At 42.4% G+C, this 21,481-nt stretch overlaps 4 protein-coding genes across 10 annotated transcripts in view; 1 reads left to right on the top strand and 3 right to left on the bottom strand.

Moving 5' to 3' along the window:
- Positions 1 to 94: 94 nt before the first annotated feature.
- On the bottom strand, positions 95 to 6,779 carry LOC130702819 (serine protease filzig-like). Its single transcript, XM_057524431.2, has 9 exons — positions 5,882 to 6,779; positions 5,317 to 5,417; positions 3,442 to 3,721; positions 2,491 to 3,281; positions 2,102 to 2,398; positions 1,783 to 1,969; positions 953 to 1,221; positions 697 to 851; positions 95 to 582 (listed from the first exon to the last, which is right to left on the bottom strand). The coding sequence occupies exons 2-9, from the start codon at positions 5,399 to 5,401 to the stop codon at positions 400 to 402; spliced, it is 2,247 nt and encodes a 748-aa protein (XP_057380414.1). The 5' UTR covers positions 5,402 to 5,417; positions 5,882 to 6,779; the 3' UTR covers positions 95 to 399.
- An 829-nt stretch (positions 6,780 to 7,608) lies between these two features.
- On the bottom strand, positions 7,609 to 10,056 carry LOC130702836 (glycoprotein-N-acetylgalactosamine 3-beta-galactosyltransferase 1-like). 2 transcript variants are annotated; one of them, XM_059495306.1, is made up of 9 exons: positions 9,942 to 10,056; positions 9,638 to 9,765; positions 9,227 to 9,378; positions 8,885 to 9,037; positions 8,674 to 8,812; positions 8,478 to 8,596; positions 8,229 to 8,333; positions 7,999 to 8,156; positions 7,609 to 7,918 (listed from the first exon to the last, which is right to left on the bottom strand). In XM_059495306.1, exons 2-9 carry the CDS (start codon positions 9,754 to 9,756, stop codon positions 7,733 to 7,735), a joined length of 1,131 nt encoding a protein of 376 aa, XP_059351289.1. In that variant the 5' UTR covers positions 9,757 to 9,765; positions 9,942 to 10,056; the 3' UTR covers positions 7,609 to 7,732. The 2 variants fall into 2 exon arrangements, with proteins under 2 accessions (XP_059351289.1, XP_059351290.1); XM_059495307.1 differs by having other exon boundaries at positions 9,846 to 10,033.
- A 618-nt stretch (positions 10,057 to 10,674) lies between these two features.
- The window catches only part of LOC130702833 (large ribosomal subunit protein mL52-like), a 56,814-nt gene continuing 46,007 nt past the window's right edge, over positions 10,675 to 21,481 (bottom strand). Inside the window, exons 1-5 of one of the 3 annotated variants that reach the window (XM_057524447.1) lie at positions 20,318 to 20,321; positions 11,313 to 11,343; positions 11,144 to 11,231; positions 10,948 to 11,080; positions 10,675 to 10,881 (exon numbers count right to left, since the gene is read on the bottom strand). In XM_057524447.1, coding sequence (XP_057380430.1) covers positions 10,735 to 10,881; positions 10,948 to 11,080; positions 11,144 to 11,231; positions 11,313 to 11,340 — 396 coding nt within the window. In that variant the 5' untranslated portion in view covers positions 11,341 to 11,343; positions 20,318 to 20,321 and the 3' untranslated portion in view covers positions 10,675 to 10,734. Of the gene's footprint in view, positions 10,882 to 10,947; positions 11,081 to 11,143; positions 11,232 to 11,312; positions 11,410 to 20,317; positions 20,322 to 21,481 lie in introns of those variants that run through there. The other 2 variants (XM_057524448.1, XM_059495308.1) reach the window with 2 other exon arrangements.
- LOC130702823 (N-acetylglucosamine-6-sulfatase-like) lies at positions 11,462 to 18,875 on the top strand. 4 transcript variants are annotated; one of them, XM_059495303.1, is made up of 11 exons: positions 11,462 to 11,480; positions 11,793 to 11,934; positions 12,199 to 12,258; positions 12,467 to 12,537; positions 12,660 to 12,792; positions 13,239 to 13,296; positions 13,406 to 13,512; positions 15,250 to 15,577; positions 16,163 to 16,521; positions 17,675 to 17,827; positions 18,516 to 18,872. In XM_059495303.1, the coding sequence occupies exons 2-11, from the start codon at positions 11,794 to 11,796 to the stop codon at positions 18,840 to 18,842; spliced, it is 1,737 nt and encodes a 578-aa protein (XP_059351286.1). In that variant the 5' UTR covers positions 11,462 to 11,480; position 11,793; the 3' UTR covers positions 18,843 to 18,872. The 4 variants fall into 4 exon arrangements, with proteins under 4 accessions (XP_059351286.1, XP_057380419.1, XP_059351288.1 ...); XM_057524436.2 differs by lacking the exon at positions 11,462 to 11,480 and having other exon boundaries at positions 11,681 to 11,934; positions 15,250 to 15,573; positions 16,159 to 16,521; positions 18,516 to 18,875; XM_059495305.1 differs by lacking the exons at positions 11,462 to 11,480; positions 15,250 to 15,577 and having other exon boundaries at positions 11,682 to 11,934; positions 13,406 to 13,516; positions 18,516 to 18,874.

The following is a 21,481-nucleotide window of genomic DNA, read 5'->3' as shown; positions in this document are numbered from 1 at the left end:
CGGTTTGGGGGGGGGGGGGATGACTTGATCAATAAAACTGACTGCGATAGGAAAATTCTTGTTGCAAAGTCTGAATTCGTACACAAGTTTATTTCTTTTAAATGTGCCATTGAAAAAGGTGCAACTAAAACGAATGGGACCGGAACAGGCTGTACATAGTACAAATGCCCGGCAACATGTCAATTCAAGTTTTATTTACAAATGTAAGAGGGGGCCACGTTTCATCTCAGCTTGTTCCTCCTTTTTTTTCCATTTTGAACTGCTGAATGAACTTGGTGGATTTATTTTTGTTTTTAAATTTGTATAGACGTAGAAGACGGGAATCTCTTAGTCAGGTTTCATCTAACAATCACAGCTTATTCCTCGCTGCGTTCGGCTAAGACGAGGATGGACGTGTATTCACCGGCCCAGCTGGGTGCCGCCGATGCCCGTCACGCGCTCGATCCACGGCCGGTAGTACGTCATGCGCATGTAGACTCCGGGCATGTTGGGATAGGCGCATCGGATGCCGTGAGAGACCGTTCCGACCAGCGACCATCGTCCGTCGTCCCGTTCGTACATGAGCGGTCCGCCGCTGTCGCCCTGTTTTTTTATTATTTAAATAGATACAAATATTAATAAGTTATTAGTAGTTCTTTTTTTTTTTTTTTTTGTTCTTTGCTCGTTTTGATTTTTCCATTTTAATTAGCGAAATACCTCGCACGAATCCTTTTTGCCTTCACTGTAACCAGCACAGACGAAGCTATCTAAAATGCGTTTTTCATGACCAGCTTTTTTGAACATGTCGTGACACTCCGGGTTGCTTATGATCGGCACGTCAACCTCGTACAACACGCCGGGAGTAGGGCCGTCTGAAATAATAATTTTATTTTTTAATGTTTCATTTACATCTTCCACCGAAAATGGCAACGCCGCATAGCAGCAGACAACCAAATAAAACAAAAATACTCACTGTGGCTTAATTTGCCCCAGCCAGTGACCTCAGCCTTTTTGCCGACAAAGTCGCCATCGGAAGTTGAAGGTAAACAAATAGGAACAATGTACGGCTTGAACTCAACGGGCGAATCGAGTTCCAATATGGCCAAATCGTTTTCGAACGTTCGCTCGACGTAGTCGCGATGAACGACCACTCGTTTCACGTTCTTCTCCATCGGCGTGTTCGGCTCCGAATGACCGGTCAAATCGAACTCTCCCAACACCACCAACAGCGATCCAAGAAACCTAAACTCATCGAAAATAAAACATTATATCGAATTAGATTTTTCTGTTTAAATACTTCGAATTAACGGATAATTAATAAGACGGGGGGAAAAGATCTCGTTTCTGGTTTCACGCGTTTTGTGTACGCGTAGCGAAGTTAACGGTTTGAAGCCCACCCCCCATACAAACCATCTGGTCACAAACCAGTGGTGCAGAAAGAGGAAGAACGACTCTTCGGGCTATTACCGTTTGTCGACAGAGCGTGATTCTTTTATTTTGGGTGTCGATGAACGTTATGTACCTACCAAGAGACACTTCGCGACGCGAGAAGCTGTGACTTTCGTCCCGCCGACTAGGCGCCCAAACAATGTTTAATGATAGTGGTGCGGTTCTTTGTTTTTTGTTTGCTCTATGGGCGGCTTACGTCGTATTCAATCTCGTTTACGGCCAGAAAAATCCGCTACGACGAGCATCGCCATAGACGACATTGAAATAAACACGTCGAATCTTTTTCACGTAACGGCGGATTGGGTTTTCATCGCGAAGAAGCGTAGAGTTATAAAACATTGGAACCCCACTTACCCGGGTTGGCAATGAGCAGCGGTGAGGACGTGCCGATCGGATATCAACACTCCGCCGCACTTGTTTTTCGAAAAGATTCCAAACCAGGTGGATTCGCGAATCAGCACTTGCCACGGCCAACGGCCGTAATCCGAACGCCTACCGCCCACGATGCGAGCCTCTGGCGCCATCGGCCGCACTCCGCAATCTACACCACCCCCCAATACAAAAAAAAATTATAAACAAAAGGCGTTTTGATAGACTTGCGATTGAAAATCTCTACGGTATTTAAAATAAAAAAAAAGGAATCTGTTTTTTATTATTTGTTAAGGTAAATTACCCTTGACGTAATCGAAAACCGGCTTTCGTTTCCTAGTGGTCACGGTCGATGTTGCTGGTGGATCGGTCGTTGTTGTTATGGACGCTACCGTTGTAACCGATTCACTGATTTCACCGTCATCCCCGTCGTCGTTGTCGTCTTCCATCTGGCTGACGGTCGGTGCCGTTGTAGGGCTGATTTTGCTTGTCGACTGCGGTCGGTTCTTCACCGGCTTCCTCTTTAGCGGTCGGATCCCAGGTGATGCGGAAACGGAAGGAGCCGCGACGTCCGTCCCAAGATCAATCATACTTCCACTTTCTATAACAAGCAATAACATTCATGTTTTTGTTTTTTTTAAAGCATCGTCCAACAATAAAAATGATTGGAAGTTTATTTTAAAATAAACAAACCGGCGATGGGTAGAGGATACCAGGTGGTTAAAGTCGAGCCGTTGATGATTTCATCCAAAACCCAAGCGGGCGGATTGCTGACGAGAAACTGGAGCACGTTGGCCTGTTGATCGGCCAGCGATTCCGTGACCGCAACGTTACCAACTTCGACCGACGTGGTGGTCACCACGTTTTCCACAGATGGCGCCGTAGTCGACGTCGTTTCAACATTTTTAGTCGAAGCCGTGGACGGTTTAGGTCGCGGCCTCTTGTTCGATTGACCTTTGACGCGCACGGGCACGCGGTTGGTGGCGGGCGTAGGCGTAGGCGGTTCGTCCGCGGGCGGCTTCGATGATTGCGCATCGATCTGCAGCGAAGCGGTCGGTTGCAGAACGACTTGCTGCACCGGCTGGTCCGCTAAAAGCGAACCGGCTGTAGTCGGATTGTCTTGCGAAGAGAGCGCAATCTGGTTGTCTGCAAGTGCCGTTATGGGCAAGCTGACATCACTGGTCCACAGTTGGGACGCTTTATTGTTCTGGCTAGTGGCCGTCGACTCTAAATCGCCCTCGCCTTCCTTTTGCGTTTCGCCAGAGGTCGCCACGGCCGCGACAGAGTCGTTTTTGAACATGAGCACGAGGGGCAGCACAGGTGTAGATGCGTCTTTGTTCGCATCGTCGGCGACGTCGTGTCCACCAATCGCAGCGGGAACGCGCAAACTGCCGTAGCCAATCAAGTCGGACGTTACGTTAGACGGCTCAGGATGGCCAGAGACCTCCGAGTCAACATCCCCTTCGTTCGCCGAAGAATGAGCCCTTATTTTTTTATTTTTTTTTTTGAAAGCAAAGACACACACACATAAATTAGAACTCCCGTTATTTGAATTCATAAACACGTATCATTTTAAAATCACGTTTTTACTAACTTCATCGTATGATGAAATAAGGAGGCGGAGTTTTAAATGTGAAAACTTACGGTCCATCGACGACGGTGGGTGCACCGACGGCCTGCAAAGCGGAGACGACGGCGGCATTCATCGAATGATCGGCCGACAAGTGACAGCAAGCGCCGAATAAGAATCCATCGAGACAAGCGCCTACGACCTTGCCTCGCTGCTGTTGACATTCGAAGTTGAACATGCAAATGCCCGGTTGGCGTTCGGGACCTTGGCAGTTCTTGTGGGCTATCTGCAAGAACCTTTCGGGCAGTGACGACGATCGGCCGCTGGCCAACGGCTGATCCACCTCCAGCACATCTGCGTTTAGTTTTAATCTTCATCAATTTTAAGCAAAGTGTGACACGCTTGATATTTCTGCAATCGCGGTCAGTTTTTTTAGAAAGCTGTCGATCGTAATTTAAACGATCGAATGGTCGCTGGCGAACAACGCGGAAAGAAACTTTCTTTTGGCCATTTTCAGTAGAACACGCGGATTGAAAGAAACGAGCTGAGCTTATCTGCATATACGGAAACGACTTTCCATATTGGAATTGATTAACGTTTTATTTTTTTTTGTCAAAAAAAAAGAAGGTAGGTGAAAACGGCTGAAAAGGAAACGCGACTGGCTTGGTAAAAAATTAAGGCCAGGGTATCTTGGCGCCAGTTTGGTGGCCTGAATAACGGGATTCTATTTTTTTTTTATTATTATTATTATTTCTTCTTCCTTTCTCCGTTTTTCTTTCCATCTTTTACTATTTTTTTTTTCTAGTTTCCAACGCCCATCAGCAGGATAGAAAGTTGGCCCCCAGCTGCGCATCTCACCCCCCTCCGTTCCCATTGAATGTCATACATTAAATCACCTAACACGCCAGAGTCCAGGAAAGAAAAAGTAATAAACAATTAATGCAATAATCCCTTTTTTTTTATCTAAACATTTCAACTCTTCCCTCCTCCCTCCCTAATTCTCCCTTATTCAACAGACCTTCCCCCCCCCCCCTGTACGTATCAAAAAGAATTTCTTCTGTTGGATTCAAACTGCTTCAAAAAGGGGAAAACATCAAGGACCAATTCCGTTAAGATCCTGCGCAGGCTTAATTTTTCTTTATTGTCGTCCCTTTTCAATTACGCAATAGGATGTCGTTTTACAGTTTGACTCCGTCGGCGAGATACTTCCTGGTTGCAGGTAACATACTGCACCATGAATCGTCATTGTTTGATGAACTTTTCCATGCATGACTGCGTTATACCAAAACAAACCAAGTAAAAACTCTTTCCCAATCTGTATTCTTTCTTTTTCGCTTCCGCTACATCCCATTTTTCTTTCCTTTTTGTTTCTTCAGCGTAGTTGATGCCGCACGCTTTCAGTGACCCGTTTCTCTATCCCTCTTTTCTCTTTTACAGTTTCTTTTTCCTTCCGATTATTGAGGTCAACTGGCGGGCTAAGAGACGTGACCTTCTATTCCAATGACACTAGAGAGTGTACAGATTGAGGACTGTTTCCTCAAAGAAAGCTCGCAAACGTGTAGCGTACACCCGTTTTTTTGTTTTGTTTTTCATCATAACATTCGAAATACCACAGTTTAGCCTATTTTTTTGTTTGAATGTCACGCAACATTGTCGTTCGTTCCACCGCGGTGGTTCAAGCCCCGCTAAGAGCTAAATACCTTATCCTCATTTAAGCAGAAACATCTCTCGTTTAAAAAACATTTTTGCTCCTTGAATAGCGGTTTCGTTCTCATACGACTGTGTCATCAGCGACACCATTTTTTTTTTCAAGAGACATCGAAAAAAAGGGGGGGGGGGCGTCTAGGAGAGACACAGCCCTCGTGCGGTTTTTACAGGGTTAAAATAACGTAAATAAATAAAACAAGAAAAAAAATGTGGAGCGTTTGCTGCTCGTAGGTGTACGTTACCTTCTTGGTAGCTTGTCGGTGCTATAGATTTAGCCAGCAAAGGTGAAGCAGCTAGAAGAAGCCACAGCCAGAAGAAAGCAATCATCTTGGTGAACGACACTCTTTTTTCGTTTGTACCAGGTCATAGCATTTTACAAAAAAAACAACATAAAATGAAGTTAGTTAAACCTGCTTTTCGAATTGGTGTACAAATAAAAAATAGAAAAAATCCCAGCGTGTGATTAATGAACGGACTAGAATAGATAGAGAGAGAGAGAGAGGCCCGTAACACAAGCAAAATAACAACAAACTGATGGGTGAATAACCTTTAGTGCCACCTGTTGCTGTCTGTATAACCACGACCGTGAATCTGGCCGGCGGGATTTCGTTTCTTTTTCCCCGGTTGTTATAGGGCCAAACAACTCTCATTTGATCTTAGCTTACTTAACAGCCCCACGTTTTTCGATTAGCAATATCATGAAGAAATGGCTTCTAATGAATGAAGAGGCCAATCGATTGGACAAAAAAAAAATATAAATCCCCACATTCTTTTCAACGAGAACATAGAAAGGGAAAAGAAGCTCACCTAAGTCGACCGCATTCCGTTCGTCTCGAATTAGCACTCGTTTGGTTTTGTGTTTTCCAGACGCGTGGCAGAAGGTAAATCGGTGTGAATTGGTAGGTCTCGTCCTCGATCCGGCCGGTGCGTTGACTGAGATGTGCGACAAAACTATCTCTCCGTTTGTTTGCTGTTTCTTTCCTCTTCTTTCTCTTTCTCGTAGAACAAGTTGCGCAAGCTCTACACGATTTGACGAGAATCCGATATGGTGAAAGATTTCCCACCGAAGACGGCTGGAGGAAAGAAGAAGACAACGAAAAAAAACAGAGAAATTCGTCGAAAACCGTTAGACCTGAGCGCGATGGGACGTTCACCTCGGAAAAGATTTTGACTCTCTCTGGCTAGTTTAATTGTTTTTTGTTTGGCTCGTTCGCTTCTAAGACGATGTCGGCATGGCTGATTATGGTATTGAACTTGCACTTCCGCCTTCTGTTGTGCTTCAAACCGGATCTCGTCTCGTGAAAAAATAAAACGGTGATGAATTCCCGTCTCCTTTTCGTGGCCACTTCCTCCCGTTGGATGAGTGTCAATTTCAAACACCTGCGTTCGAATGGAATTCAAGGAATTTACGTTTGAATTCTTTGTGTGTGTGTGTGTGCCGTGCGTAGATGAAACGAAAGACGGGATAATCCGCGGCCTAAATAATCAGGAGAAACACACTCGTTTGTTCTGTATGTTTTGGCACGAAATAATCCCGAAAAAAAAAGCGCCACAGGTTTTTTCGTGTGTGTGTTTTTCTTTTGGTAGTGAGGAGGAATGATGAAATATTTACATTCCCTACAGTGAAAGCTGGGAGCGCGTAAAACGAAAAGAAAAACCAGTTGAAGCAAATGAAACCCCGATGACTGAACGAGTCCGCTCTCGGCCAACTCTACCGACTCACTAAGCTGTGGCAGGCTCAAGCGCCATCACCTCACCGAAGAGAGCAGCTGTTGAAGACGGTTAGCCTCTGGCGATGGCGGAAGAAACAGAATGGGGGGGAATTGATGGCAATGACAGAAACGAATACAAAAGCGTTCCGTGTGTCTCGTTTCTTCCCCCTCTTACTCCGCCCATTGAAAAGATTTTTGGAAAAAAACAGGCACAAACCTTAAAAAGATCTTTCGATTCCCACTACCTCCGGAAAATAAAAAAAAAACTTACATGCGAGAGGCTTGACGAGATGAAAGAGAAGGAAAGAAAAAACACGTCAACATTTACCGTAATTGTCATTCACCTTTTAGCTATAGGTACGTTTATCCAGGTTTTTCTTTTTCCTGTCGAGCTTTTTTTATTTGATATCCACATTTTGTGTGTGAATGTCTGTGTTGTATTTGATTCAAAAAAAATTTGATTTCAATGAACAAGTAGAGCATGGGGATTTTTTCTGCGATTTTCCGACACGTTTAATTGATTGTTTGGCTCGTTTTTTTTTTGTTGTTGTTGTTCTCTTGAGTACCACATTTCTTTAGGGTGATGTGTGTCATCGTATTTCTCCAGGGATAAAGTGAACTATTTTTCTCAAACGCTGTTGGTAGTTTTTTGTTTCGCAAAGTACTCAAAAGCCAGGAAAAGAAAAAAAAAGAACAGCTATGTCTTTTCCATGGATCAGTAAATTTCTATTCCATTTTCAAAAGTCCAACGTCAAATATGAACCCTATCACAGCAATCAACTTGGGATGCAACCACCTAAAAAATATTTATGCACAATTGGCGAAAATTTCATAAATATATTTTGTTTCTTTTGGCCTCAATACAAAATGATTTAGAATTCACACAATAAAAAAAAAACTAATAACATTGACTTAGTACGCAAAAGATAAAGAGACAGGTATATTCTCAATCAGTTGGTCCTGACCACGGCGTGGCTTTCAGATCTTGGTCGGGTGGTGGGGCAGCGGTCCCTTGCAAATTATTTTGGATCCCAAAAGGCTTCAGGTGATATATTAAGTACTCCAGCACGTACATTTCGTTTGGTGAAACATAGTGAAAGGACACGGCTGTATCGGAACAGCAATCAAGCCCCTAAAATTTTTCCACCAGAAATCATAGGTAATTATGAAACCGCCACGAAAAATATGGCACAAATGCAAAAAACATCTCACCTCTTTAACAGGGTAATAAATATATTGCCAGAACCAAAAGTCTTTAGAGACGTGCCCTGGAATTAAATGGTGCTCAGGAACAAATGGGAAAAACCGACCCCTGCCATAAGAATCCCGACTATCACCCGCTTTTATGTTCAGATTGGCTAAGCATTTACCTGACGGAAACATAAAAATCAGTGAGAAAAAGAATTGCAAATAAATGTAAAACACCGACCACACAACTTTACCCATTTCGACATCTTCAGCACCTCCAGGATCTTCTCTACATTTTTTCGGATTCGTAAGTCCTTCTTCGACGAATCTTCTGGTGGCTTCTTTACTTAAAACATATCCTACGTCAAACAACAAACAAATGTTTTAACGGCCGTACGTTATTCCATGTTCACATTTGTTTCAGTTGGTAAATTATTTCAAATGCGTGTACGTTACAAACTGCTTATTTTGATGTCAACAGATAAATAAGGGACAATCATTACCAGCGCCACCGCTGAAATACCCTTGTTTGACGAAGGGTTTAAATTTATGGCCAAATGCAATGGGCTCCGAAGCATTGTAGGGTGACAACATGTAGCGGAGATTCTCCAGCACCACATAACTGTAAAAAAAAACAAAAAAAACATAGGAATAGGATAAACCACAAAAGATACACACGTGAAAAGATTATTTTCATACGTGTCATCATCGGCTTTCATAAACCAATCAGCTTTGTCTCGGTAGTTTTCCCAAACGTGACGGTATGCTTCGCGCGTTTTACCCCATAAATTTTCACGACCCTCTCCGACAGGTAACGCCACAGAAGGCAACGACTTGTCTGTGTTGACGCCACACAAGAAGGAAATGTATCAATTTACAATATCAAATGAAAAAATGGTGATATACGAACCTTCCACGGAACTCATGAATACGAGTATGTTGCAGCGTTTGCCCCAAGTGCGTTTCACATGAATCGCCTTTTTCTCATGGTTCTTGGGGCCCGTCATGACCCAGCATAACACACGAACCTTTTCGCGTAGCTCTTTTGCCACTTCATCCTCACCTGCAACAAAATTGAAAACAAATCCATTTACTTCCTTCTCAATAATTAATCACACCGAACTTGTTAAGTCTGGTAGTGAAAACACAGGGTAAAGAGTGATTTTGTTTCCGATGGCCCTCGTTTTTTGTTATCGCTGACAAACTACTATAGTTCAAAAGGAAGTAAGCGAACAAGTTAAGGTTGACTAACCGGCGTGGGAGTCTTCGTGACTGCCATGCAATCCAAAATCATGAACAGGACCAGATAGATGATCCATGTCCTCTTCATTGTGGACGTCACCGTGATCATGCCCATGCCCATGCGCATCCTCACCACCATCTCCTGGAAAGCGTGGTTTATGTCTGATGGGAAACACCAATCACCAGTTAGTGCTATACCACTTTGGCTTTAGTCAGACAACCTCTTTGCAATATGCAGAGAAACTGCTTCAACGTTACAGGTCATGAAATTGTTTAGCATTGTTTAAGGTCTTTGTAGCAATTTGCAAGTTGTACTTTGTTAAATAACCGTAGCCCAATTGTAGAAAATTGTAAAAATATAAAAAATTTTGAAGGTAGATAGACAAAATCACCAAGTTTAATTTCAAGAAATTTGGCTTACAACCGGGAGAAGGGTGAATGACTTGATAAGCGGATTGAATGGAAGATGTAAGCCAGGCAAAAGCCAAAGGTCATTCCAGCAGCAAGGGTCAAAACCGACGAACGGCTTAACGACCTCATCCGGGAAGACTGAAGAATGACCAAAGAACCAAACCAGAAATGAGGGTTAACATTTTAGTTGGTGCCACCTTACAACCTGATTTACTGACCGTATTACTTTTCAAATCTACAAAAATTTACGTTACAGCATTTCAAAAGTAATAAACGATCCTGAAAATGAGGTCGCAATCTAAATTATTGGTTACTTGGTAGAACAAATCCAAAAGACAAATGGAATGCACATGTATGAGAGTAAGCAAATCGGTGACCACAGCAACCTGACTGAAACTGAACTGTCGGCTGTAGCAGATTTTTGACGTTAATTTTACCGGTATCAACGCCACCTAGGAGAAGGAACTGCAGAAACGTTTATAAGCCGTTTGACCACATTTTTGATCTCACACAGATTTCTATTTTTCGAAATGCATTTCCCAAATGGCAAAAGTAGTGCGTAGTTTTTACAAAGTATGCCTAGGGTTTCGTTTTAGGCATTGCGTTTATAGAACGTTGTTTGATTTTAAAAATTACAACAAGGCTGTATAACAAAAACGCCTTCAGCAACCGACAGTCCAATTCGTTTCGAAATTTGGAAATAATGTCAAGAGGATGGCATCTTTCTCTTATAATCTTACTAAATAATCGACGGCGTTGTTTTTTTTTTTAAATATATTTAAATGGTTTGATTTGTGTCGGCCTGACCCAATTTATGTCAATATTCCTGCAGTATAGGATGGTGCTTGGTAAACAAGCGCTCCTAGTCGTAGACTGCCGGCTGCCGCAAAGGAGATCCTACATCATTTATATTCAATTTCAATAAATAAACTGGCAACGGTGAGCTTCAGATTAAGCTATGGGCTATGATACTCTTCTTGAACACGTCTCTTCCAAAAATTTTAACTGAAAAGCTAACGACAAAGACGAAAATAGATGTCGTAACTATTCATCATTATTGTTAATCTTTTATTACATGAATTATGTTGTACTAGAAAATTTCATTTTTCATTTTCGTTCAGAAAGCAGCAAGTGACCTTTAGGTTTCAATTTGCTTTCTAGGATCTCTTTCCGTTTTTCAACACTCTGTTTTTGAAGGTTTGCACGCCTCTCAATTGCAAAATTCATTTCTTTTACAGTTTGCAGAATTTTTTCCTGTATAGTTGAATGGCATCATTTTCTGTGCATTTTTCAAGTAGTCAACTATTAAAAGTTACTCACTGCATAAATTCTGTGTTTCTCAAGACGTTTTAGTTGACCAGCACCAATTGGGGTAACTCTTTGATCAACAAAAGTAAAGTCACGTCCGTCAGTCAGGGGACCATATGCATTCGGATTTCTCGGTAGTCCGTTTCTAATTTTTACACAGTAAAATAAATAATTCTGTATTTTGTTTTTTAAAAATAGAATTTGTTACTTGTATCGCCAATCTTGTTCTACCAGGCAACAACTGCTTGTAACAAAACTTCGTGATCCATTCTGTCCTATCCTTGTCAGTTCAAAACCTACACAAGCGTTACGCGAAAAAATAAAGAAACCAATCCATCATAAACTTTATGGTTATTTATTAAATTGTCGAAACTAACCAAGTCTTGAGATCGTGGGTAGCGCCATTGTGTACAAAAGTAGCTTGATGAGACGGCCACCAGTGTCGCGGCTCACCATTATCGTGTCTGCTTTTCGATTTCGTGAATCGGTTTTACAATGCAACATTATTGAAATTCAAGTCACATTTTAAAGTGATGCCATAACAGGTAGGTTCTGTGTCATTTTTCGTTTGGTTTTAGCGACATAAAAATTCGACTTAAGTTGAAACTAAAACGATGCAGTTTTGGAAATTGTCGCTAGATGGTATTGATTTACATTGAGTCGAAATATGTTTTACGCCGAAATCACACCCCCATCATTACCATACAACAATGATTCACCTAATAGTTTTGTAATTCCATAAGAAACGAGTTCATTGAGAGTTATTTTGCTTATCATCCCTTCAGATTTCTCCAACTACATTATTTATTTGTATACGAGTGTGACAAAACACATGGTCTTTGATTTTCCACTCATAGAATGAGAAAGGCAACGCTTCACCTTGTTTCCATTTGGTTTACACTGTTTATCGGCCGCCTGAACTGTAAAACACCTCCAAATGCACGACCCAACATAGTGCTTATTCTAATTGATGATCTCGATTATGTTTTAGGTGGCCTGGTAAGTCCTTTTTCTTTTTGTTTTGTTTCAAAAAACAGATTACAACGTACTGTTTTATGGTCAAGACTGGAAGAAGAAGGGGGGTATTATGTCGTTTTACTGGATTGCGTGTCCCCTAATGCTATTATATACAGTGGCACGCTATATAGTATCAGCCATTGTATAAGCTTTTCCTTTTCTTTTTTCCCCTTACCCTGTCTTACTTCACAACATGTCGACTCTTATTGACTGTCATTTTTTTGTTTCTTTTTCAATGTTGAATAGGAACCGATGGCCATCACCCGTCGTCTGGTCAGCCAACATGGCGCCACTTTTACCAATGCCGTAAGCTCGAAAAACACCCCGTCCCCAATTGCTTTTTCCCTTCCAACCCCCACCAACCCTCCGTTTTCTTTTTACGTGCTTACCTACGCAGATTGGAAGAAGGGTCGTGCATGCTACGTTTTCGTGCCGTCGTCGTAAAAAATGGATCGAAAATGTTTTTTCTTGTTTTATTATTATTTCATGGAATCGGAATGGACACCACTTGAAGTTCATCTCGACGCCAGTCTGCTGCCCGAGCCGATCGTCCATTTTGACCGGCAAATACGTCCATAATCATCGGTAAGCTATTTTCAATAGCCCGCATCATTACTTGTCTTTACGATCCAAACCCGAGTTCCTTACGAAATTCATGATTAGAATAGTTCAAACCTTAATTAAGCATTGAACGTTTGGCGAATTAGGGTCATCAATAACACGGCGACGGGCAATTGCAGCAGCCGCCAATGGCAGGACGGGGAAGAACACAAGACGATGGCGACATATTTGCAAGCCAACGGATACGCCACTTTCTACGGCGGCAAATACCTCAATCAGGTAATGAAATTGCCCGTTTTTGAAGGAGGCCGGAATTTTTTTTTTATGCCTACTGAAATCCTTTGTACATCGAAAAAAAACGTTTGAATCCATTAGGGGCATAGTTCTTTGCTGTAATAAAAAAAAATGGTTGATGCCTCTGGCAACAACAATGAGGTTTTTTTTTCCAGAAAGAAAAAGAACAAGTTGAAGCCCAGCGTCAGGTGCCATCGGAGAGGCTCCCATTGGGACATGGGTTGGGGCGGGGATCGAGTTTCAATTCAAGTGTTCCCTTCTTACCGTTTGAAATCGTTGCCGGTCGCGCACTCTGCGCAACCGACGATATCACGTCACAATATTTTTTGTTCTTTTCTATTACCTTCTTTTTTTTTTTTTATTATTATTTATTAATATTCGGGTGGAATCGGATTGCTGGAACGGAAACAAAAAACAATGTTCGGCAAAAGTACGGCAAAAATGAAACGGGCGGCGTTGAACACGTGCCACCGGGCTACAATCGCTGGGGTATGTCTTAACATTAAAAAATGGATCGTCTTTAAAACAAAAACACGTGTGTGTGTGTGTGTATGCTGCGAAATTTTAAATGTCATCTCTTGTTTTGGCTCAAATGCAGTGGGATTGGTTGGCAACTCGCGTTACTATAACTACACACTGTCGGTGGATGGAAGGCGCCGGGATCATGGAGAAGACTATCACCGTGACTACCTAACCGACGTTTTGGTATGTCTTTGATTTTATTGCGATCATTTTTTTGCCTTTCTATTTTGCATTAATGTGGAACAAACTCAATCCCGAGGCAACTTACAAAATGGAACCCAAAGTTTATGCGTCGCGTGAAAATTGCGATGGATAGCGATTCGGCGTGTTGTGGGTGTCACACGTTTCTATACGACGGACGATGTGAATGTCGACGTGATGATGAAAGCGAATTAGAGATACAAACATCATCTCATTTCGCAGCTTTTCACTACATAAAACCGAGTTTTTGAAAACCAAAGAAACGAGTTCTCATTAAGGGCAGTTTATCGTTGCGAGATTTCTGATGAGCTGAATGAAAGATTTCAGAAATTAACTACTAGCACGTCACACCGAGCGGAAATGATGAACATTAGTTCTTAATTGATTCGGGAGGGCGGGGGGAGAGTCTCGTTGTTTCCTCTGCCCTTTCTTACTGTCGTCATCAATGATTGTCTCGAGGCAAAATATACGAGCTGACGAGGGCTCAACACTTTTGATTGGTGCTACGAACACACATACGCACACACACACACACACGCACACTTCCTCCCTGTCTTATGAGGGTGTCTACGTGTACACCTCGTGGCGGCACGTGCCAACAGAAAGACTCATGCCAATCATCTTAACGTTGATTTTCTTTTTTGTTTCTTTTGATTGTTGTCACTAAAACCCCGACGGCAAGAGCTCACGCTCGGTGGGCGTTTTTATTTTTTATAGATCAGTGCCAATTGCCTTCTCGTTTCTTTCTTTTTCCCCGAAACCCCTTCATTTCGCCATCAACGTAGAGAGAGACAATACCCCCCGCCCTGCCCATATCTAAGAGGATGTAATAATCAAACAAAAAGGGAAAGGCCGGAATCATCAACCTTGCCACAGGGCTCTCTTTCTATATATATATATAGCTATATCCGATCAAAAGCTGGCGCGCGCGCGTCCTACCAATAAAACGATTGCTTATCATTTCCGGCTTAAGAGTTTTTGGAGTAAAAAAGAAAGAGAAGAAGGGCAGTTGTCGTCGTTGCTCCACCTCGGAGCGATTTATATTTATATTTCTTTTTCTTTTTTTTTCCTGTGTACAGCAAAAATATTAATCGTCTTACGAAGCTCAAAAACGCCTTTTCTTCTTTCATTTTTTTTTTGGAGTGGAGGGGGAGAGATTGCCAGTCGGAGAACGTCGATGACGTAGATATCGTCCATCTTTAAGCGGCTGCTGCGCGTTTTTTTTTTTTAGCATGGGCCCTTTTTTCTTTCGTAAAAGTCTAGACGGCCTTTTGTTGTTCTCCCCTTTGAAGAAAAATAAGTTCGAACGGCTCCACTCGAAAAAAAAAAAAAAAAAAGAAATGAATCGATGGGAAATATTCAAAACTTCCCTTATAGTTTTCTTCGTATGAAATGCTAAGAACTAGTAGACAATGCTGCCCGCATTTTTCTATTTTTGCCCTTCTTTTCGTTTTCTGAATAATCTCATCCGATAGCGGATTAAAGATTTTATTCATCCTCCCCATTTTTGCATAACAAAAAAAAAAGGGGGGGGGGGAGAGGGTTTGACTGGAAATAAAAAAAAACGATGGGGCTGTGCATCTCAGCCCGATTCTGACTTTATCTCTCGTTGCATAATACGACTTTCCTTTGACTCATTTGTTTATTATTTTATGCGTGTGTGTTTGTTTCATGCGGCAAAACTGCGGGCGGGGCGCGGGAAAACTGTGGGATTGACAGGCGAGGGAGGCGCTGAGTTTCATAGACGGCGTCGCTCCTAACCGACATCCCTCTTCGTTATCGGCCGCCGCAGACAGCCGGCCATTCTTCGCCGTGATCGCTCCGCCGGCTTGCCACTCACCTTTCACTCCGGCGCCGCAGCATTCGCGCAAATTCGCCGGACGCAGAGCTCCGCGTTCGCCCAGCTTCAACCGCCATCCGGCCGACGACAAACATTGGCTCCTGCGGCAAGCGCCTCAGGGCGCATTGCCCAAGGACATTGTTCGCAAAGTCGACCACGTTTTCCGACAAAGATGGAGGACGCTCTTGTCCGTCGATCAAATGGTACGTTATCGATTTTAATGCGGTACGTTTCTTATTTTAATTGTTAGCGTATGAATCTTAAAAACCACTTGCCTTGAATTAGCATATTCATTCGGCCGACTCGTTTTGATTGAGAACAAACGAGATGTTTCAGCCTCGAGTCGTATACGGCATTCGATGTTGCTGGATAGTGCTATACTTTGGCCGGTAACAGCTCATTTGTTACATTTTTCCAGTGTCGGCCTGACATTGCCGGAAAGTTAGTCGATCCGTTAGGGGAATTTCTATTTTTTCATTCTTTCATGTCTCTGCCATCAGCCCTGATTCTCTCCTCTCTATCATCATTCATTCATTTCGTTTGGGCTCTCTTTAAAAAAATACGCGAGAGCAGAGAGCTTTGAAACAGTGAAATCCTTTTATGACTCGTCAACGATTCATAGAGTCGACTTGCCCGTTCAAAATGAGATAGAAAAACGATCGTTTTGCCCAACTGCATTATGCATAACGTCTAGATTTTTTTTCTTCCAAACGCGAACGCTTTCAACGTGAAATCCCCGCCTTCCTAATTGGACACCCTTTTTTTCTCGTACGTACATTGACGAGAAGATAGGCAACATGGTGAAATTGCTGCGTCGAAAGGGTCAACTGGATCGCACGTGGATGATCGTGACGTCCGATCACGGGTACCACATGGGCCAATTTGCCATGCCCATCGACAAGCGATTACCTTACGAAACGGACATTCGCGTGCCGTTGTTGGTCGTCGCCGCCAGCCATAACCGGCCGACAGCCAATAACAAGAGCCGTGACATTGAGATCGATTCATTGTCTGTCGTTTCCATCGATCTGGCGCCCACCGTCCTCGACATGGCCGGCCTACCCGTCCCCGACCAGATGGACGGTGTTTCTCTCCTTCCGCTGATGGCCAACGCCTTCGCCCCCCCATCGCATCACGGCAACGTTTCAAAGGTTAAAACCTTTTGATTATTTATTTTATTTGTTTGTTGTTGTTGTTGTTTGTTATGACGAGCCGTTTGTTGGTTGCGAAGCAAAGAAAAACGGAAGCGAGTGCGTATGCAAATCAGCGTTGCGTGTTGGGCGAACGATACGTCAGAACCGCTAAAACCGCATCAGCTGATTACATAACGGCATTAGTTTTCGTAGGCAACCACATCCGCTGCGCTCGCCCACCTTCTAGGGGAAAGAAGAGCCAAAAAAACTTACACATCTATTTAGACTGAACAAATAACAAAACGAGGATCCTGTTTTGCCCTCTGCTGCTGCCCGGCCAGGGTGAAAACGATAGAAAACTATAAACATCCGCCTCCTCTTCTTGTTTGGCTCTTTCCCTAATGAAGTCGCATGTTTCTTTTCCCTTTCAAAATTCCCTTTGAAACTGCTGATGGCAAAGCAAATGGCATCCAATCATCTTCCCCCCTCGTATAGATTTAGATGTAGGCACGTTTGTGTGTTCGTACAAGTCCTCGACACTGCCCATATATAGGACTGTGTTTGTCTTAGCTGGGTTGGTCGAGTTGCATTTCATTAAAGAAATCAAAGTTCGATGGAAACAAATCTCCAGATCGTTTATTCCCAATCACCTTAATTAGCGACGAACAGCTTATAAGATTACGGATCTCTTTGACAACTGCCGTTCATCATTTTCTCAACACTTTCCGACATCCGAATAGAATTTGCTTTTTTTTTTTTTTAAAGAAATTTTCTTTTCATTCAAAAAAATAAAAACACCAAAGAGAAGCAGGGCGAGACACCATAAATCAAATTCTCGTTATCGTTAACGAAAAAAACGAGGAGATGTTGCGACATTTTTTCGACAGCTGATTGAGTGGCCCGTTTCTCTCTTGAAAAAAAAAAAAAAAGCCTTTTGCCCCCGCATATCATCCGAGGCGGTTGAAAAGAAAAAGAAAAAAAGGCCGAGTTGGGGATCCGTGTAATAGAAAGTAAATGGAAGCTGTCTCGCCTTGTTGATGATGATCGAATTGCGAAATTTCCCCCTTTTTATATCTAAAAAAAAAACCCCATTGATTTGGCTGTTGCTCTTTGATGTATGCACACTCTACGTATATAATATAAAACTAAAATGACGTGCTGTGTATCAAAGGAGGTGTCGCGTGTTGCCGAGCCGCGGGACAGCCATTGGCGCGGGATCGATGAATCAGCCAAACCGTGGAGGACATTCTACTTGATCGAATACCACGGCGAAGCCGACCTGCAAGATGTCGATCTTCAATGCCAACAGGACGCCAATACGACGGTATATATTTGAGAGAAAAAGAGAGAGAGACACACAATTTCTTATTTTTGTCATCTTTTTCGTGGCTTTTTTTTCGTTATATTATTATTGGATTGGATTCTACACGACATGTCACGAATTGCTTTAGATACGTATAGAGCCGACAGGGCAAAAACAGCTGCCCTTATACTGGTGGGCCTTGGGCTATACGGCCCTTTTAAACATTTAATGATTAGTTTCTTGTTCTATTGTTACGATACGCCTGAACATTTGATGCGAGTCAAGTATTTGTTTTCTAGAGGCTGTGCTTGCGCATCGATCGATGAAGACCTTTCTACATGCACAAATACACCGTCCTCTGTTGTTGGATTCGCCCCCTATTACCAAGCCGTTACTATACGGACACAATAATGACCCCCCCCCCCCCCCTCTGCCAAATAAGAAAAAATCTTTGTCTATTTTGTATATAGAATCCCCAGGCTTTTTATATATTCAAGACCAAAGGCCTATCTGTGAACGACAAGGAGGCAGTTAGCTCTAGGGTGTATTTTGCCTTTGGCCATCACATCTAATACAACATTTCCTATATTTTGTTTGATGTATTTAAAAAAAACAAAATAGAAACGAACATATGTGTGTAGAATTATCTTTTGATCTATTTCTTTTGATTTGTAAATGTTATTAACATGTTTTGATTTTTTTTTTTCAGTTGTGTTTGGACGAGTTCGGCTGCAAATGCCAAGACGCCGCCAATAATACGTTCGTTTGCTTGCGCACCTTGCGTCGTCCGACTGACAATCAGCATGCAAATGAAGACAGCCTGTACTGCCAGTTTGACGACTCGCAGGCCTTCGTCGAATCGTACGACCTGCGCCTCGATCCCTATCAGTTAAACAACAGGGCGTATCGTCGGTCGTGCCGCTGCACCGTTCCCAGTCACCGTCGTCGCGAACTGATCATCAATTATTCGAAATGTCGTGGTCACGTCAACTGTTCTGGCGTCTCTGACAACCAATGGGCAGACGCCACCCCATGACGACGTATGTACTACGATATAAAAAAAAAATAAACCATCAATAAAAAGGCTAAAAGTTGCATCGTTTTTGTTTTGGGTCCATTTCCCATACAGCACCATGGGAGGTCTCTCTCTATTTCCTTTGAATTAAAAGATTTTTTATTCATCGCGGATGTATGCAAATGAGCTCTTGCGAGTTGGTTTCGTTTCCCCACATGACGAGCGTGTTACACTTTGTTTGCGTAATGCGGTTGATTTTCACAGTCTAGAAATCAAATAGGACGTGTAGAATTTTGTTATCACCGTTCGATGTCTTGCCATTGGCACGTTCAGAATGAACCGTTTCCGAAAGTGATGTCACCTTAAATGAAACTCCTGTGCTTTTTTTTTTATTTGGCTAAGATCCAATGACGTGCCTTAACGACTCAATAAACATCTACGGGATCTTTAAAAAAAAAAGGTTATATAAGACATTACGGATTACTGCCGTTAGCAACGGGCATGCCCGCTAATGAATTGGACGGACTTCAGGCTCAATGTGGCCATCTAATACGCTGTTCTATTCCCCGACTCTATAGACCTCCATTCTGAAAACGACCCGAGAGCCAGTCGCGGTGCGAGACAAGTCATTAATAAATCCGCATCAGGTGTATCTATATTAATACGTAGCGTCAGTTAGATCGATATTTCAAAACAGTCTTTATTTTAACAATCATTTTGTTTATTCGGCATTTTCTCTTTATCTCGATCCAAAAACTTAAGCATTAGGCGTACATACATCAAGCATTGCAGCTGTGTGTGTGTGTGTGTATGGATTGCGTAAAACTTACACCACAAACGAAAAAAAAGAAAAACAGAAATGAAAATGTGTGGCCTCTGAAACAAATGGATTTCTAGAGAAAACCCAAAAAGCGAGTAGATTTCCCGTAAAAAGAAAAAAAAGAGTCGATGTAGGGAAAAAAAACCATATCGTCGCACCTAAGTTGCCACGTTCAATCAACGAAATGGATACCAAGAAACAAACCGTTACCTTCTTTTTTCTTTTTTCCTTGTGTGTGTGTGCAGCACTCAGGACGATGAAGAATCGCGGCTGTCGCTTTTGATCGTTTCTCTCTCGTCGGGAGTCTGCGTGCGTCATCTATAATGGTCTACAACCACAAACGGTTGCGTCATCAAAAACATTCCACATTCGGACGCTGCATGTGCAATAACGTTCAGTTAATGACGAAACATCGGAGAATTATGAATCAAACAAAGGTTTTTTGTTGAAATTTATACTGACTCACAGGAAAGGCATTTAGCGTATGAAGAACGAAGGATTAAGCAAAGAATGGCATTCCGATTTGATAATCAACAGTCGTATGCTTCTAATCTGTACAGCAATTCACAACCTGATAGGAAGAAACAGTGAAATAAAAAATAAAGCCCGTACCAGTTGAATGGGACAAACGTGTGTCATGTCGCGTAACCTACCTTTGACACACGCGCACACACACATACAGAAAAAAAAAAAAAACTAGTGATGCGTGCATTGTTATTTGAATGTGACTCGGTACAAGTTACATACACAAAAGCCTTAAAAGAAAATGCGATCGATGTCAGATGTGAAAAAAAAAAAAAAAAAAAAAAAAATTCTTTATCGACATTCCAAATGGAGGAGGGATCACGTCAATTGAACAAACAACGATTCCCATTTTTCAAAATGAAAACGAAAAGAATGAACAAAATATCGTTCCAGATTTCGACATTCTTTTTCGTCCTATCCAAAAAAATTCACTTTTGTTTAGACATTTTTGCTCTGCCTGCTCCCCTAACCTACACCGCACACGACCCTTTATATATATATTACATATACACATACACACACAGAGTTTCAGTTGTAAAAATGGGGTTCTCTTGCCTATCCATACCAGAGGCGAAATAAACAAGCACACGCAAAGGCTCTATAAATATGTATCCAAAACAGCCGCTAGCATTGCAACAAAAGGTGTGCGCTACACATCGCGCAAGAATTTGTAACTTTAAACTCGACACCGTTTCTCTCTCTCTCTCTTGCTCCTTCACCATTGTAGACTGTATCCCCCCCCCCATAAACGTCCGTGCAGATAGTCAACACAAACCAACAAGACAATAGACGTCCTATATTCAATGTAAACACACACATTCATGGAGGGAGACATTTACAGAGAGGGCGCAGATACATCCGCACTGACGATATGTAAGTTATCCATTTTGCAAATTGACAAAATGGCAGCGTGAAGATGTTTCACGGCCAGTGTGTGTGTGTGTGTGTCTGTATTATATAATTCAGGTTTAGTGTGTGTATAGACGAGAAAAGCGAGTTCATCTGTTGGGAGTCAAACTCTGGAAACGAAGGGACGGAGGGATAGAGAGAGAGAGAGAGAAAGAGAATAGAGCAATGATTCATATCTGCAGACATAGCAAGGGCTAAAGTCTATATAACAGCGGGAGCGTGGCGTCGGAGCGGTGAACGGAGCAACGAGGGAGGGAGGTCTTCTTGTTCAGCGTCGATCAATACCGTATACCGTAACGCGTGTCTGTGTGTATCTATGCTGAATATACCTTTCTTCGTAACTCTATATACAGTACACGGGGGCCGCCTTAGACTTGTAAAGTATAAAGTAAGATAAAAAAAAAGA

The sequence above is a fragment of the Daphnia carinata genome, chromosome 5 (genome assembly GCF_022539665.2).
Source record: "Daphnia carinata strain CSIRO-1 chromosome 5, CSIRO_AGI_Dcar_HiC_V3, whole genome shotgun sequence".
Taxonomy (NCBI): domain Eukaryota; kingdom Metazoa; phylum Arthropoda; class Branchiopoda; order Diplostraca; family Daphniidae; genus Daphnia; species Daphnia carinata.
This window is presented reverse-complemented; position numbering and strand designations above follow the sequence as displayed.

Excerpts from the sequence above, each read along its gene's own strand:
- LOC130702819 (XM_057524431.2), bottom strand. The coding sequence starts at position 5,401 with ATGATTGCTTTCTTCTGGCTGTGGCTTCTTCTAGCTGCTTCACCTTTG. Across the intron at positions 3,282-3,441 it reads CCCACCGTCGTCGATGGACC|GGCTCATTCTTCGGCGAACG; the intron begins GTAAGTTTTCAC and ends TAAAAAAATAAG. Across the intron at positions 1,970-2,101 it reads GGTTTTCGATTACGTCAAGG|ATTGCGGAGTGCGGCCGATG; the intron begins GTAATTTACCTT and ends GGGGTGGTGTAG.
- LOC130702836 (XM_059495306.1), bottom strand. The coding sequence starts at position 9,756 with ATGAGGTCGTTAAGCCGTTCGTCGGTTTTGACCCTTGCTGCTGGAATG. Across the intron at positions 8,597-8,673 it reads ATGAAAGCCGATGATGACAC|TTATGTGGTGCTGGAGAATC; the intron begins GTATGAAAATAA and ends TTTTTTTTACAG. Across the intron at positions 8,334-8,477 it reads GTATTTCAGCGGTGGCGCTG|GATATGTTTTAAGTAAAGAA; the intron begins GTAATGATTGTC and ends TGTTTGACGTAG.
- LOC130702823 (XM_057524436.2), top strand. The coding sequence starts at position 11,794 with ATGAGAAAGGCAACGCTTCACCTTGTTTCCATTTGGTTTACACTGTTT. Across the intron at positions 12,538-12,659 it reads AAATACGTCCATAATCATCG|GGTCATCAATAACACGGCGA; the intron begins GTAAGCTATTTT and ends TTGGCGAATTAG. Across the intron at positions 13,513-15,249 it reads ACTACCTAACCGACGTTTTG|GCGAGGGAGGCGCTGAGTTT; the intron begins GTATGTCTTTGA and ends TGGGATTGACAG.